This window comes from Ranitomeya imitator, chromosome 5 (genome assembly GCF_032444005.1).
Source record: "Ranitomeya imitator isolate aRanImi1 chromosome 5, aRanImi1.pri, whole genome shotgun sequence".
NCBI classification, from domain to species: Eukaryota; Metazoa; Chordata; class Amphibia; order Anura; family Dendrobatidae; genus Ranitomeya; species Ranitomeya imitator.
Genome location: NC_091286.1, coordinates 16454150 through 16469625, shown reverse-complemented (window position 1 = coordinate 16469625; position 15476 = coordinate 16454150). Strand labels below are relative to the sequence as shown.

General features: G+C 46.7%; 1 protein-coding gene and 1 pseudogene across 1 annotated transcript in view; one reads left to right on the top strand and one right to left on the bottom strand.

Annotated features, from left to right (window-relative positions):
- Window positions 1–15476, bottom strand: part of LOC138637638 (zinc finger protein 729-like) — a 304899-nt pseudogene that overhangs the window by 152751 nt on the left and 136672 nt on the right.
- LOC138680722 (oocyte zinc finger protein XlCOF7.1-like) overlaps window positions 13645–15476 on the top strand; it is an 86968-nt gene continuing 85136 nt past the window's right edge. The window contains exon 1 of the mRNA XM_069768006.1: window positions 13645–15387. Coding sequence (XP_069624107.1) covers window positions 15280–15387 — 108 coding nt within the window. The 5' untranslated portion in view covers window positions 13645–15279. The remainder of the gene's footprint in view (window positions 15388–15476) is intronic.

Genomic DNA, 15476 nt, shown 5'->3' with positions numbered 1-15476 from the left:
ACAGCTCTACACTATACACACAGCTCTACACTATATACACAGCTCTACACTATATACACAGCTCTACACTATATACACAGCTCTACACTATATACACACAGCTCTACACTATATACACACAGCTCTACACTATATACACACAGCTCTACACTATATATACACAGCTCTACACTATATATGCACAGCTCTACACTATACACACAGCTCTACACTATATACACACAGCTCTACACTATATATACACAGCTCTACACTATATATACACAGCTCTACACTATATATACACAGCTCTACACTATATATACACAGCTCTACACTATATACACACAGCTCTACACTATATACACACAGCTCTACACTATATATACACAGCTCTACACTATATATACACAGCTCTACACTATACACACAGCTCTACACTATATACACAGCTCTACACTATACACACAGCTCTGCACTATATACACAGCTCTACACTATATACACAGCTCTACACTATATACACAGCTCTACACTATATATACACAGCTCTACACTATATATACACAGCTCTACACTATATACACACAGCTCTACACTATATACACAGCTCTACACTGTATATACACAGCTTTACACTATATACACAGCTCTACACTATATACACAGCTCTACACTATATACACAGCTCTACACTATATACACAGCTCTACACTATATACACAGCTCTACACTATACACGCAGCTCCACACTATATACACACGGCTCTACACTATATACACAGCTCTACACTATATACACAGCTCTACACTATATACACAGCTCTACATTATATATGCACAGCTCTACACTATATACACAGCTCTACACTATATACACACGGCTCTACACTATATACACAGCTCTACACTATATACACAGATCTACACTATACACACAGCTCTACACTATATACACAGCTCTACACTATATACACAGCTCTACACTATATACACAGCTCTACACTATATATACAGCTCTACACTATATACACACAGCTCTACACTATATATACACAGCTCTACACTATATACACAGCTCTACACTATATATACACAGCTCTACACTATATACACAGCTCTACATTATATATATATATAGACAGCTCTACACTATATACACAGCTCTACACTATATACACAGCTCTACACTATATACACAGCTCTACACTATATACACAGCTCTACACTATATATACACAGCTCTACACTATATACACACAGCTCTACACTATATACACAGCTCTACACTATATATACACAGCTCTACACTATATATACACAGCTCTACACTATATACACACAGCTCTACACTATATACACAGCTCTACACTATATACACAGCTCTACACTATATACACACAGCTCTACACTATATACACAGCTCTACACTATATATACAGCTCTACACTATATACACAGCTCTACACTATATACACAGCTCTACACTATATATACACAGCTCTACACTATATACACACAGCTCTACACTATATACACAGCTCTACACTATATATACACAGCTCTACACTATATACACAGCTCTACACTATATATACACAGCTCTACACTATATACACACAGCACTACACTATATACACAGCTCTACACTATATACACAGCTCTACACTATATATACAGCTCTACACTATATATACACAGCTCTACACTATATACACACAGCTCTACACTATATACACACAGCTCTACACTATATATACACAGCTCTACACTATATATGCACAGCTCTACACTTTACACACAGCTCTACACTATATACACACAGCTCTACACTATACACACAGCTCTACACTATATACACAGCTCTACACTATATACACAGCTCTACACTATATACACAGCTCTACACTATATATACACAGCTCTACACTATATACACACAGCTCTACACTATATACACACAGCTCTACACTATATATACACAGCTCTACACTATATATGCACAGCTCTACACTATACACACAGCTCTACACTATATACACACAGCTCTACACTATATATACACAGCTCTACACTATATATACACAGCTCTACACTATATATACACAGCTCTACACTATATACACACAGCTCTACACTATATACACACAGCTCTACGCTATATATACACAGCTCTACACTATATATACACAGCTCTACACTATACACACAGCTCTACACTATATACACAGCTCTACACTATACACACAGCTCTGCACTATATACACAGCTCTACACTATATACACAGCTCTACACTATATACACAGCTCTACACTATATATACACAGCTCTACACTATATATACACAGCTCTACACTATATACACACAGCTCTACACTATATACACAGCTCTACACTGTATATACACAGCTTTACACTATATACACAGCTCTACACTATATACACAGCTCTACACTATATACACAGCTCTACACTATATACACAGCTCTACACTATATACACAGCTCTACACTATACACGCAGCTCCACACTATATACACACGGCTCTACACTATATACACAGCTCTACACTATATATACACAGCTCTACACTATATACACAGCTCTACACTATATACACAGCTCTACACTATATATACACAGCTCTACACTATATATACACAGCTCTACACTATATACACAGCTCTACACTATATACACAGCTCTACACTATATACACAGCTCTACACTATATACACAGCTCTACATTATATATGCACAGCTCTACACTATATACACAGCTCTACACTATATACACACGGCTCTACACTATATACACAGCTCTACACTATATACACAGATCTACACTATACACACAGCTCTACACTATATACACAGCTCTACACTATATACACAGCTCTACACTATATACACAGCTCTACACTATATATACAGCTCTACACTATATACACACAGCTGTACACTATATACACAGCTCTACACTATATATACACAGCTCTACACTATATACACAGCTCTACATTATATATATATATATATATAGACAGCTCTACACTATATACACAGCTCTACACTATATACACAGCTCTACACTATATACACACAGCTATACACTATATACACAGCTCTACACTATATACACACAGCTCCACACTATATACACACGGCTGTACACTATATACACACAGCTCTACACTATATATACACAGCTCTACACTATATATACACAGCTCTACACAATATACACACAGCTCTATACTATATACATACAGTTTAATGCTGTACACTATACACAAAGATCTATGCCATATACGATATATTATACAGTGTAGAGCTGTGTATATTGTATACGGCATAGATCTTTGTGTATAGTGCACAGCATTGAACTGTATGTATATAGTATGTGGCATGGAGCTGAGTATATATAGCATACAGTGTACAACCATGTGTATACAGTATACTGTGCACAGTGTGTATATAGCATACGGTGTAAAGCTGTCACTGTGTATTTAGTATGTGGTGTTGAGTGGTGTCTATATATTATACAGTGTAGAGCTGTTTTTATATAGACACAACTCTACACCACATACTAAATACACAGTTACAGCTTTACACCATATACTATACTCGTATATATAACTGCTTCTTCACCCCAATCCAATTACCACCCTCTGTTACCCTCCTTTCCTTTGAGGTGCACTCTGTGCGCATCTACTCCCCCTCCAACCTCCAACTGGCTGTCATTTACCGCCCCCAGGGCCAGCCACCACCTTCTTTGACCACTTCACCACCTGGCTACTTCTTTTCCTCTCCGCTGACATCCCCACTATCATGTTGGGCGACTTCAACATACCCATTGACACTTCCCTCTCATCTGCCACGAAGCTTCTATCTCTCACTTCCTCCTTCGGCCTCACTCAATGTTCTTCTATAGCCACCCACAAAGATGGTCACACACTGGACCTCATTCTCACCCGCCTCTGCTCCCTATCTAACCTCTCTAACTCACCTCTTCCTCTCTCTGACCACAACCTACTCGCATTCTCTTCCCTCTCCACTCCTTGTCTACAACCCCCAACCCACAAACTTGCACACCCTTACAGAAATCTTAAACACCTTGATCTACACTCACTCTCTGAAGAATCCCTTCTCCCTCTTACAGAAATAAGTTCCCTACACAATGTGGATGACGCTGCTGCTCTATATAACACCACAATAGCTGTAGCTTTGGAATCTGTTGCCCCTCTCACACATACTAAAGCTCGCAAAATGAACAGACAGCCCTGGCACACCAGCCTGACCAAAGAACTGAGGCGAGCTTCCAGGGCTGCTGAGCGGAGATGGAAAAGATCGAACTCCAAAGAGCACTTCATCGCATTCAAACAGTCCCTCACTACTTGCAAGACCACACTCGCCACAGCTAAACAAACCTACTTCTCATCTCTCATATCCTCCCTGTCTCACAACCCTAAACAGTTGTTCAACACCTTCAATTCTCTCCTCCATCCCCAAGTACCTCCTCCCCACTCATCTCAGTTGAAGACTTTGCCTCATTTTTCAAGCAGAAGTTTGATAACATCAGAGACAGTTTTGGTCGACAACCCCCAGAGCCCTTCCTCCCGACTTCCCAGCCCTCCACCTCCAAAACCAACTTCTCCACCATTGCAGAAGATCGACTCTCCACTCTTCTCTCAAGATCACATCTCACTACCTGTGCACTTTACCTGATCCCTTCCCACTTCATCCCAAACCTCATCACAGTCTTCATCCCAACCCTAACCCATCTCTTCAACCTATCACTAACAACTGGTGTTTTCCCCTCAAGCTTTAAACATGTCTCAATCACACCTATCCTCAAAAAGCCTTCTCTTGACCCATCCTCTGTATCTAGCTATCGCCCTATATCACTTCTCCCTTATGCCTCAAACTACTGGAACAACACGTTTACCTTGAACTGTCCTCCCATCTATCTTCTTGCTCCCTCTTCGACAATCTGGCTTCCGTTCACACCACTCCACTGAAACTGCCCTAACTAAGGTCACCAATGACCTATTAACCGCCATGAGCAAGCAACACTACTGTGTCCTCCTCCTCCTGGACCTGTCTTCTGCCTTTGACACAGTGGACCATTCCCTATTATTACAGACCCTCTCATCCCTTTGCATCACAGACTTGGCCCTATCCTGGATCTCATCATACCTAACAGACCAGACATTCAGCGTCTCCCACTCACACACCACCTCCTCATCTCGCCTGTAAGACTCATGCTGGTGTGGTAGATGGAGGCAGGTATATCTCGCCCAGGTGTTTGTCCTATGTGAATTAGGCCACTCAGTATCTTCAGGGTGCTAATGGGTTAATGGTTGCAGGAATAAAAGATGACCAGCTGGGGGTTTCCAGCGTCTGCCTGGGGCACACAGATTGCCTGCCTGTGTGGGACAAACGTGAGTGAAGAGCTCTGCTCCAGAATTGTGTGATGTTAGCTGGGTGGGAGAAGCCCCCCAGTTGTTGAGATAGCAACGTATTTGTTTAGTTAGTGCCGGACAGGCTAGGATTTATTTTTATGTTTTGTTTTTTGGGTTGCTTTCACGTTAATAAATCTGACCTGAGGTCAGCCTGCTCAGAAACCTGCTGTACGCCTCAGATTCAATGCACAAACCACGTGTCCTTTGACCCCAGCAAAGGCGATCCCAGAGTGTTTTGTCACATTGTGGTGGAGAACGCGGGCATACCGTGGCACAGGCGACAGCATGGAAGACGTGGTGAAAGCCTTAGTACAGTCCACTGCCGTACAGCAGCAGGCCACTGCCGCACAGCACAAAGCTAATCGCTTGATGGCCGCACAGCTGAAGGAGTTACTGGACATGACAGTTGCAGACCGCCAACTTCTCCAACAGGTGGCGCAGCGCCTGGTGAGCATGCCTGACGCTGACCCGGAAGCAGAGTCCAGAAGGATCCATGTGAGTCGATACTGGCAAAAGCTGACTGCAGAAGATGACGTCGAGGCATACCTGACAACGTTTGAGCGGACGGCATTGAGAGAAAAGTGGCCAAAGGCACGATGGGCCGATTTGATTGCCCCGTTTCTCTCCGGCGAGGCCCAAAAAGCTTACCATGATTTGGACCCGGAGGTCGCTCAGGACTTTGAGAAGCTGAAAGCTGAGATCCTGGCCCGGCTGGGTGTGACGACGGCTGTCCGTGCACAGAGGGTACATCAGTGGACATACCAGCAAGATAAACCAGCGCGGTCTCAGATGTTCGACCTGATCTACTTGACAAAGAAATGGCTGCAACCCGAGGTACTGACAATACCCGAAATAATCCAGCGGGTTGTCCTGGACAAGTACCTGAGAGTACTACCCCCAGCGCTGAAAAGGTGGGTAAGCCAAGGAAATCCCACAACAGCGGATCAACTTGTGGAGTTGGTCGAGCGTTATTCCGTGGCAGAAGGACTTCCCGACGACACCGCCAAACCCCGGTCTGTGCCTCCTCCTCGTGGAACCGGTAAGACTGTTCCAGGGACCACGGGTGAAGGAAAATCGCTTAAAACTGTGGGGGAGGAGTACGGGACTGCTCGCACTCCGAGACCAGGAGTATTGGACGGTGGTCTCAGTAGGGGACCTGTTAGGTGTTTCCGCTGCCATGAGAAGGGTCATGTTTCTGCGAACTGTCCTGTTACCGCTGAACCCATGCAGTGCGACGTTATAGACTCTAGAAAACGCATGTCTTTGGTTACACAGCTAGTGAGTGTGAATGCGGGTCAAAATGATACAGCTAAACACCTGTGTGAATTATCTGTTGATGGGAAAAATGTTGTGGCATTACTAGACTCTGGAAGTGTGGTGACTCTGGTGAAAGCTAGTCTAGTGGCACTTCCGTCTGGTCCGTCTGACAAGTTTTCTGTGACGTGTGTGCATGGTGACACCCGCTCGTACTTAACAGCGGTCATATGGATTTCTACTCCCTATGGGTCAGTGCAGCACAAAGTGGGACTCGTTCCCGCATTGTTACAGGATGTAATCCTGGGCAGGGATTTTCCCTATTCCTGGCAGTTGTGGGAGAATCAGTTGCTCCTTCACGGTAGCTGTACCCGTGAATCTTCTCCCATGCCATCTGGAGGTCCCGAGTCCCTAGAGGAGACCCCACAGGAAGACGTTGCTGGGGAGGTTGGTGAATCTAACCTTCAGTACCCCTTCTCCGTCATGGCGGGGGAAACAGAGGAAACTGAGGAACCTCAGCGAGAGGCGGAGGCAGACAGCCATCCGGCACCCTGCCTGCCAGATTTGGGAGTCCAGGTGGATGACTTCCACAGCGAGCAAATGAAAGATCCTACCCTGACTCCGGCTAGGAAAAATGTAAAAATGATAGATGGGGTACCCGTAGAACCTGACACTAGGCTAGCGTACCCATATATGGTTCTTGAAAATGATTTGCTCTACCAGGTAGAAAAAAAAGGGGAAGACACAGTGCAACGGTTAGTGGTACCCAAACCTTATCGGCGGAAGGTACTGGATTTGGCCCACGGACATATAATGGGGGGACATCTGGGGGTACAGAAAACCACAGAAAGGATATTGCATTGTTTTGTGTGGCCTGGAATACATTGTGATGTGCGTAACTATTGTGAGTCCTGTCCAGAGTGCCAAATCGCGGCCCCTAAATCTCAGTTCCATAGCCCTTTGGTACCCCTTCCTATCATCGGGGTCCCTTTTGAGAGAATTGGGATGGATTTGGTTGGGCCCCTTCCCCGATCCGCACGTGGGCACCAACATATCCTCGTCATCGTGGACTATGCCACTCGTTACCCGGAAGCCGTCCCTTTGCGTAACACAGCTACCAAGACGATCGCCAAGGAATTGGTACAAGTGTTTAGTCGGGTGGGAATTCCAAAACAGATACTCACCGACCAGGGGACTCCCTTTATGTCGAGGGTAATGAAGGAGCTCTGCAGGCTCTTACAAATAGACCCGTTGCGTACGTCTGTCTATCACCCTCAAACAGATGGCCTGGTTGAGCGCTTCAACAAAACCTTAAAACAGATGCTCCGGAAGGCGATAGACAAAGATGGGAAGAACTGGGATTACTTGTTACCCTATTTGCTGTTTGCCATTAGGGAAGTTCCCCAGTCTTCCACAGGATTTTCGCCTTTCGAACTGTTGTACGCCCGTCGTCCCCGGGGACTGCTGGACGTCGCAAAAGAAACCTGGGAAGGTCAAGTCACTCCCTTTAAAACGGTGGTCGACCATGTAACACAAATGCAGGATCGTATTGCCGCTGTCATGCCCATTGTTAGGGACCATATGTTACAGGCCCAGGGAGCCCAGAGGCAAAGTTATGATAGAGGCGCTAAGGTCCGTACATTTGCACCCGGCAATAGGGTGTTGGTCCTAATCCCTACGGTGGATAGTAAATTCCTGGCGAAATGGCAGGGCTCATTTGAGGTCCGAGAAAGAGTTGTTGAAGTGAACTATAAAGTGTACCAGCCGGGTTTGAGAAAACCGGAACAGATTTATCATGTGAATCTGATAAAATCCTGGAAAGACCGCTCTGCCCTAACGGCGGATCTGCCCCGTCCGGTTTGTTCACCTACTGTACCAGAGGTGCAGGTTGCTGAGACTCTCTCAGAACGACAAAAATCTGAGGTTAAGCAATTTTTGTTACAGAACCGACAGTTTTTCTCCGAAAAACCTGGCCGGACTAAGTTGGTGAAACATGAGATTGTCACAGAGCCTGGCGTCACTGTTCATGTGAAGCCCTACCGGATTCCGGAAGCCCGCCGTGAAGCCGTCTCCCGGGAAGTGATGGCAATGTTGGACTTAGGAGTCATTGAGGAGTCACACAGCGCCTGGTCCAGTCCAATTGTGTTGATACCTAAACCGGATGGCTCCATCCGGTTTTGTAATGACTTTAGGAAACTGAATGCAGTTTCTAAATTTGATGCGTACCCTATGCCCCGGGTCGATGAGTTGATCGACCGGCTTGGTAAAGCCCGATACATTACGACCCTGGATTTAACAAAGGGGTACTGGCAGATTCCTCTGGCGGAGGCGGCCAGAGAGAAGACGGCATTTGCTACACCGGAAGGTCTGTTCCAGTATGTCTATATGCCGTTTGGACTTCACGGAGCTCCCGCAACGTTCCAGAGATTGATGGATCGAGTCTTGAGGCCTCACAGACAGTACGCTTCTGCCTACCTGGATGACATCGTAATTTACAGCATGGACTGGGAAACTCATCTCCAGAAGGTACAAGCGGTGATTGATGACCTGCGAGATGCAGGTTTAACGGTAAACCCCAAGAAATGCCACATCGGGCTTGAAGAAGCCCGATACTTGGGCTACGTGATTGGCCGAGGAGTGGTTAAACCCCAGATCGACAAAATACAGGCAATTCAGGGCTGGCCACAACCAGTGAACAAGAAACAAGTGCAGGCTTTCCTGGGGATTGCCGGCTATTATCGCCGGTTCATACCCAATTTTGCAGCCATGGCTACTCCCTTGACGGATCTTACCAAGGGGAAGGGTTCCGTCATGGTAAAATGGACCTCAGCTGCTGAAGAGGCCTTCCACAGCCTGAAACGGGCTTTGTGCTCTCAGCCCGTACTAGTGACTCCTGATTTCAGCAGCGAGTTTGTGGTACAAACTGATGCCTCTGATACTGGTGTCGGAGCTGTACTTTCCCAGGTGAGGGACGGAGTCGAACACCCGGTCCTCTATCTCAGTCGGAAACTGAATGTACATGAGCAGAGATATTCGGTGGTTGAAAAAGAGTGCCTAGCCATTAAATGGGCTCTCGACTCCCTCAAGTATTACCTGGCTGGTAGGAAGTTTAGGCTGGTCACCGACCATGCCCCTCTCAAGTGGATGCACCTCCACAAGGACCATAATAGTCGGGTAACCCGGTGGTTCCTTGCCCTGCAGGCTTACTCTTTTACGGTGGAGCACCGACCTGGGGTGCAGATGGGGAACGCCGATGCCCTATCCCGAGTGCACTGTTTCAAAAGTGTTCTTGCTCGACCGGAGTGGTCTGAGCAAGGGGGGGGGGATATGTAAGACTCATGCTGGTGTGGTAGATGGAGGCAGGTATATCTCGCCCAGGTGTTTGTCCTATGTGAATTAGGCCACTCAGTATCTTCAGGGTGCTAATGGGTTAATGATTGCAGGAATAAAAGATGACCAGCTGGGTGTTTCCAGTGTCTGCCTGGGGCACACAGATTGCCTGTCTGTGTGGGACAAACGTGAGGGAAGAGCTTTGCTCCAGAATTGTGTGATGTTAGCTGGGTGGGAGAAGCCCCCCAGTTGTTGAGATAGCAACGTATTTGTTTAGTTAGTGCCGGACAGGCTAGGATTTATTTTTATGTTTTGTTTTTTGTGTTGCTTTCACGTTAATAAATCTGACCTGAGGTCAGCCTGCTCAGAAACCTGCTGTACGCCTCAGATTCAATGCACAAACCACGTGTCCTTTGACCCCAGCAAAGGCGATCCCAGAGTGTTTTGTCACACGCCCCCTATCTGTCAGAGTCCCACAAGGTTCAGTCCTTGGGCCCTTGCTCTTCTCCATTTACACCTTCGGCCTGGGACAGCTCATAGAATCTCATGGCTTTCAGTATCACCTCTATGCTGATGACACACAGATCTACATCTCTGGACCAGATATCACCTCCCTTCTAACCAGAATCGCTCAATGTCTGTCCGCTATTTCATCCTTCTTCTCTGCTAGATTTCTGAAACTTAACATGGACAAAACAGAATTCATCATCTTTCCCCCATCTCATGCGACCCCCCCCCAATGAACCTATCCATTACGGTAAACGGCTGCCCACTCTCCCCAGTCCCACAAGCCCGCTGCCTCGGGGTAATACTTGACACAGTTCTCTCTGTCAAACCACATATCCAAGCCCTTTCCACTTCCTGCTGCCTGCAACTCAAAAATATTTCACGGATCCGTACATTCCTAAACCAAGAATCTGCAAAAACCGTAGTCCATGCCCTCATCATCTCTCGCCTTGACTACTGCAACCTCCTGCTCTGTGGCCTCCCCTCTAACACTCTTGCTCCCCTCCAATCTATTCTAAACTCTGCTGCCTGACCAATCCTCCTGTCCTCCCGCTATTCCCCGACCTCTCCCCTCTATCAATCCCTTCACTGGCTCCCCATTGCCCAGAGACTCCAGTACAAAACGCTAACCATGACATACAAAGCCATCCACAACCTGTCTCCTCCATACATCTGTGACCTTGTCTCCCGGTACTTACGGTACCTGCATGCAACCTCCGATCCTCACAAGATCTCCTTCTCTACTCCCCTCTTATCTCCTCTTCCCACAATCGCATACAAGATTTCTCTCGCGTATCACCCCTACTCTGGAACTCTCTACAACAACACATCAGACTCTCACCTACCATCGAAACCTTCAAAAAGAACCTGAAGACCCACCTCTTCCAACAAGCCTACAACCTGCGGTAACCACCGATCAACCAAACCGCTGCACGACCAGCTCTACCCTCGCTGTATTCTCACCCATCCCTTGTAGATTGTGAGTCCTTGCGGGCAGGGTCCTCTCTAATACTGTACAAGTCGTGACTTGTATTGTTTAAGATTATTGTGCTTATTTTTATTATGTATACCCCTCCTCACATGTAAAGCGCCATGGAATAAATGGCGCTATAATATTATTATTATTATTTATTTATATAGCACCATTGATTCCATGGTGCTGTACATGAGAAGGGGTTACATACAAATTACAGATATCACTTACAGTAAGCAAACTAACAATGACGGACTGATACAAAGGGGCGAGGACCCTGCCCTTGCGGGCTTACATTCTACAGGATGGTGGGGATGGAGACAATATGTTGAGGGTTGTAGGAGCACCGGTGTTGGTGAGACGGTAGCTTCAGTAGTGGTGAGGAGGCAGCAGGGTCTGTGCAGGCTGTAGGCTTTCCTGAAGAGATGGGTTTTCAGGTTCCGTCTGAAGGATCCGAATGTGGTTGATAGTCGGATGTGTTGGGGCAAAGAATTCCAGAGGATGGGGGATATTCGGGAGAAGTCTTGGAGGCGGTTGGGTGAGGAGCGGATAAGTGTGGAGGAGAGAAGGAGGTCTTGGGAGGACCGGAGATTACGTGAGGGAAGATATCGGGAGATTAGTTCAGAGATATATGGAGGAGACAGGTTATGGATGGCTTTGTAGGTCAGTATTAGTAATTTGAACTGGATACGCTGAGGGAATGGGAGCCAGTGAAGAGATTTGCAGAGGGGGGAAGCAGAGGAGTAGCGAGGAGAGAGATGAATTAGTCAGGCAACAGAGTTAAGAATGGACTGGAGAGGTGCAAGGGTGTTAGCAGGGAGGCCACAGAAAATGATGTTGCAGTAGTCAAGGCGGGAGATGATGAGGGCATGCACAAGCATTTAAGTAGATTGACGGTTGAGGAAAGGACGGATTCTAGAGATATTTTTGAGCTGGAGGCGACAGGAGGTGGAGAGGGCTTGGATGTGCGGTTTGAAGGACAGGGCAGAGTCAAGGGTTACTCCGAGGCAGCAGACTTCCGGTACGGGGGAAAGCATGATGTCGTTAATTGCGATAGATAGGTCAGGTATGGAAGATCTATGAGATGGAGGAAAGATGGTGAGTTCAGATTTGTCCACATTGAGTTTGAGGAATTGAGAAGAGAAGAAGGAGGTTATGTCTCATAGACACTCCTGGATTCTGGACAGTAGAGAGGTGATGTCTGGTCCAGAAAGGTAGATCTGAGTGTCATCAGCATAAAGGTGGGACTGGAATCCATGGGACTTTGAGTTGTCCCAGGCCAAGTGTGTAAATTGAGAAGAGTAGGGGTCCTAGAACAGAGCCTTGGGGGACTCCAACAGAGAGAGGGTGGGATGAGGAGGTAGTGTGGGAGTGGGAGACGCTGAATGTGCGGTTGGAAAGGTATGAGTAGATCCAGGATAGGGTGAGGTCTTTGATGCCAAAGGAGGAGAGGATCTGTAGTAGGAGGCAGTGGTCAACTGTGTCGAAAGCAGAGGACAGGTCTAGAAGGAGGAGTACAGAGTATTGTCTGTTAGCTTTGGCGGTAAGTAGGTCGTTAGTGATTTTGGTCAGAGCTGCCTCAGTTGAGTGATGGGGTGGAAACCAGATTGTAGATTGTCAAAGAGCAAGTTAGATGAGAGGTGGGAGGAAAGTTCAGCACGGAGGTGTTGCTCCAGGAGTTTGGAAGCGAATGGGAGCAGTGATATTGGGCGATAGCTGGACATAGCTGTTGGGTCGAGGGTTGGCTTTTTAAGGATAGGTGTGATTGTGGCATGTTTGAAAGCAGAAAGGAAGGTGTCAGAAGTTAATGATAGGTTGAAGAGGTGGGTTAGGGATGGGATAAGTGTGGTGGTGAGGTTGGGGAGGAGGTGGGATGGGATGGGGTCAAGCGCACAGGTGGTGAGGTGCGATTTGGAGAGGAGACAATTAAGCCCCACTTCATTGATCTTGGAGAGCGAGGTTATGGGGTTTGGGCATTGGTCTGGTATACAAAGGGGTTGTGGTAGTTGAACAATGAAGACTTGCCTTGTTTGATCTTATTTTTAAAGTGTGTGGCAAAGTCCTAAGCAGAGATGAGGGAGGTTGGAGGAGGCAGTGGGGGGAGGTGGAGGGAGCTAAAAGTTTTCAATAACTGTTTGGGGTTGTAGGATAGGGAAGATACGAGGGTTGTGAAGTAGGCCTATTTAGCAGAGGTGAGAGCAGATTTAAAAGTGAGCGTCGCCTGTTTGAATGCAGTGAAGTCGTCTTGCGAATGTGTTTACTTCCAGTGCCACTCTGCAACCCTGGACAGTTGCAGGAGCTTTTTAGTGGTGTTATATTGCCAGGGTTGTCTATTGATATGTCGTACTCTGCCATGAACGAGAGGGACGTCCATGTCAATAGCTGATGCGAGAGTGTCATTGTAGAAAGCAGTGACAGTGTCTGTGTCGTGGAGTGAGGATATGGATGCCAATGGTAAGATAGAGTCTGAGAGTGTGTGGGAGTCTAGGTGTGCAAGGTTTCTGCGGGGTGCGCATGTTGCTGAACATGGGTGACCGGTGAGGAGCACAGGGAAGAGAAAGTGAGCAGATGGTGGTCGGATAGAGGGAGAGGGGAGGTGGTGAATTAAGATAGAGAGCAGAGATGGGTGAAGACCAGGTCTAATGTATGTCCGTCTGTGTGGGTGGCTGCAGAGGACCACTGAGTAAGTCCAAAAGATGAAGTAAGGGACAGAAGTTTGGAGGCTGTTGACTGAGGGGTATCAGTGGGGATGTTGAAGTCACCCATGATGATGGTGGGAATGACAGCAGAGAGAAAGTGAAGAAGCTAGGTGGAGAATTGGTCAATAAAGGCAGTGGCTGGGCCTGGAGTTCGGTATATGACGGCCACTTGGAGGTTGGAGGGAGAGTAAATGCGGACAGAGTGGACATCAAAAGAGGGGAGGATATGGGAGGGTAGAGGTCGGATTAAGTTAAAGGTGCAGTTAGAAGAAAGGAGAAGACCCACTCCTCCACCATGTCTGTTGCCGGGACGAGGTGTGTCAGTGAAGTGGAGGCCGCCGTAACACAGCGCAGCAGGGGAGGCAGTGTCAGAGGGTGTTAGCAATGTTTCTGTGAGGCCAAGGAAGGCAAGATTCTGAGAGAGAAAAAGGTCATGAATCGCATGAAGCTTAGTGCAGATTGAGCGGGCATTCCAGAGTGCTCCAGAGAGAGGGAGCAGAGGGGTGGGCGTCAGGGGCACAGGTTTTATGTTGGAAAGAGTGTGGTAGTTTGTATTAGATAGGGAGCGGTAGGAGGGGGTAGTCATGGGAGGTATGAGCTGTGGGGGTCCAGGGTTGGGAGGTATGTCACCAGCAGTGAGGAGAAGCAGAGAAAGGTGAGAGCAGGTGGAAGAAGCAGAGTGGGCGGCTTGTTTTATGTTATATTAGGACAGATTTGAGGTTGAGGAGCAGGTCAGCAGAGGAGGACAGGTGGGGAGGTAAGAGTGCAGTGGAGATGATTATTAAATAATAATATATACACACTGTGCACAGTATACTGTTTACACATGGTTATACACTGTATGCTATATATACTCAGCTCTATGCCATATACTGTATGCACACTGCTCCTTCTAATATCTGAGGAGGATTATTATTACTTCAGGATAAGACGTTGGGTTTACAGCAACCCAATATATACTAGACATCTCCATTGTATACTGTGTACAGTCCTGTATAATTTTTTATTAAATTTCCCTTCAGTTAGATTTTATATCCGTGTTTCTTCAGGTTAATTTTCCTCGAATAGACGATGGTCCTCTCCATCAGTGACCCCCCGAGGATAGAGCAGGACACAGACCACATGGCGGCTCGGATATTAGACCTCACCCTGGAGATAATCTACTGGATCACTGGAGAGGTGAGAGCTTCACATCACATCACTCTGATCTCTAGGAATAAAGCAGGGAAATGACGGGAAAGGTGAAGGATTCTTGGCGTCTGTGTAGT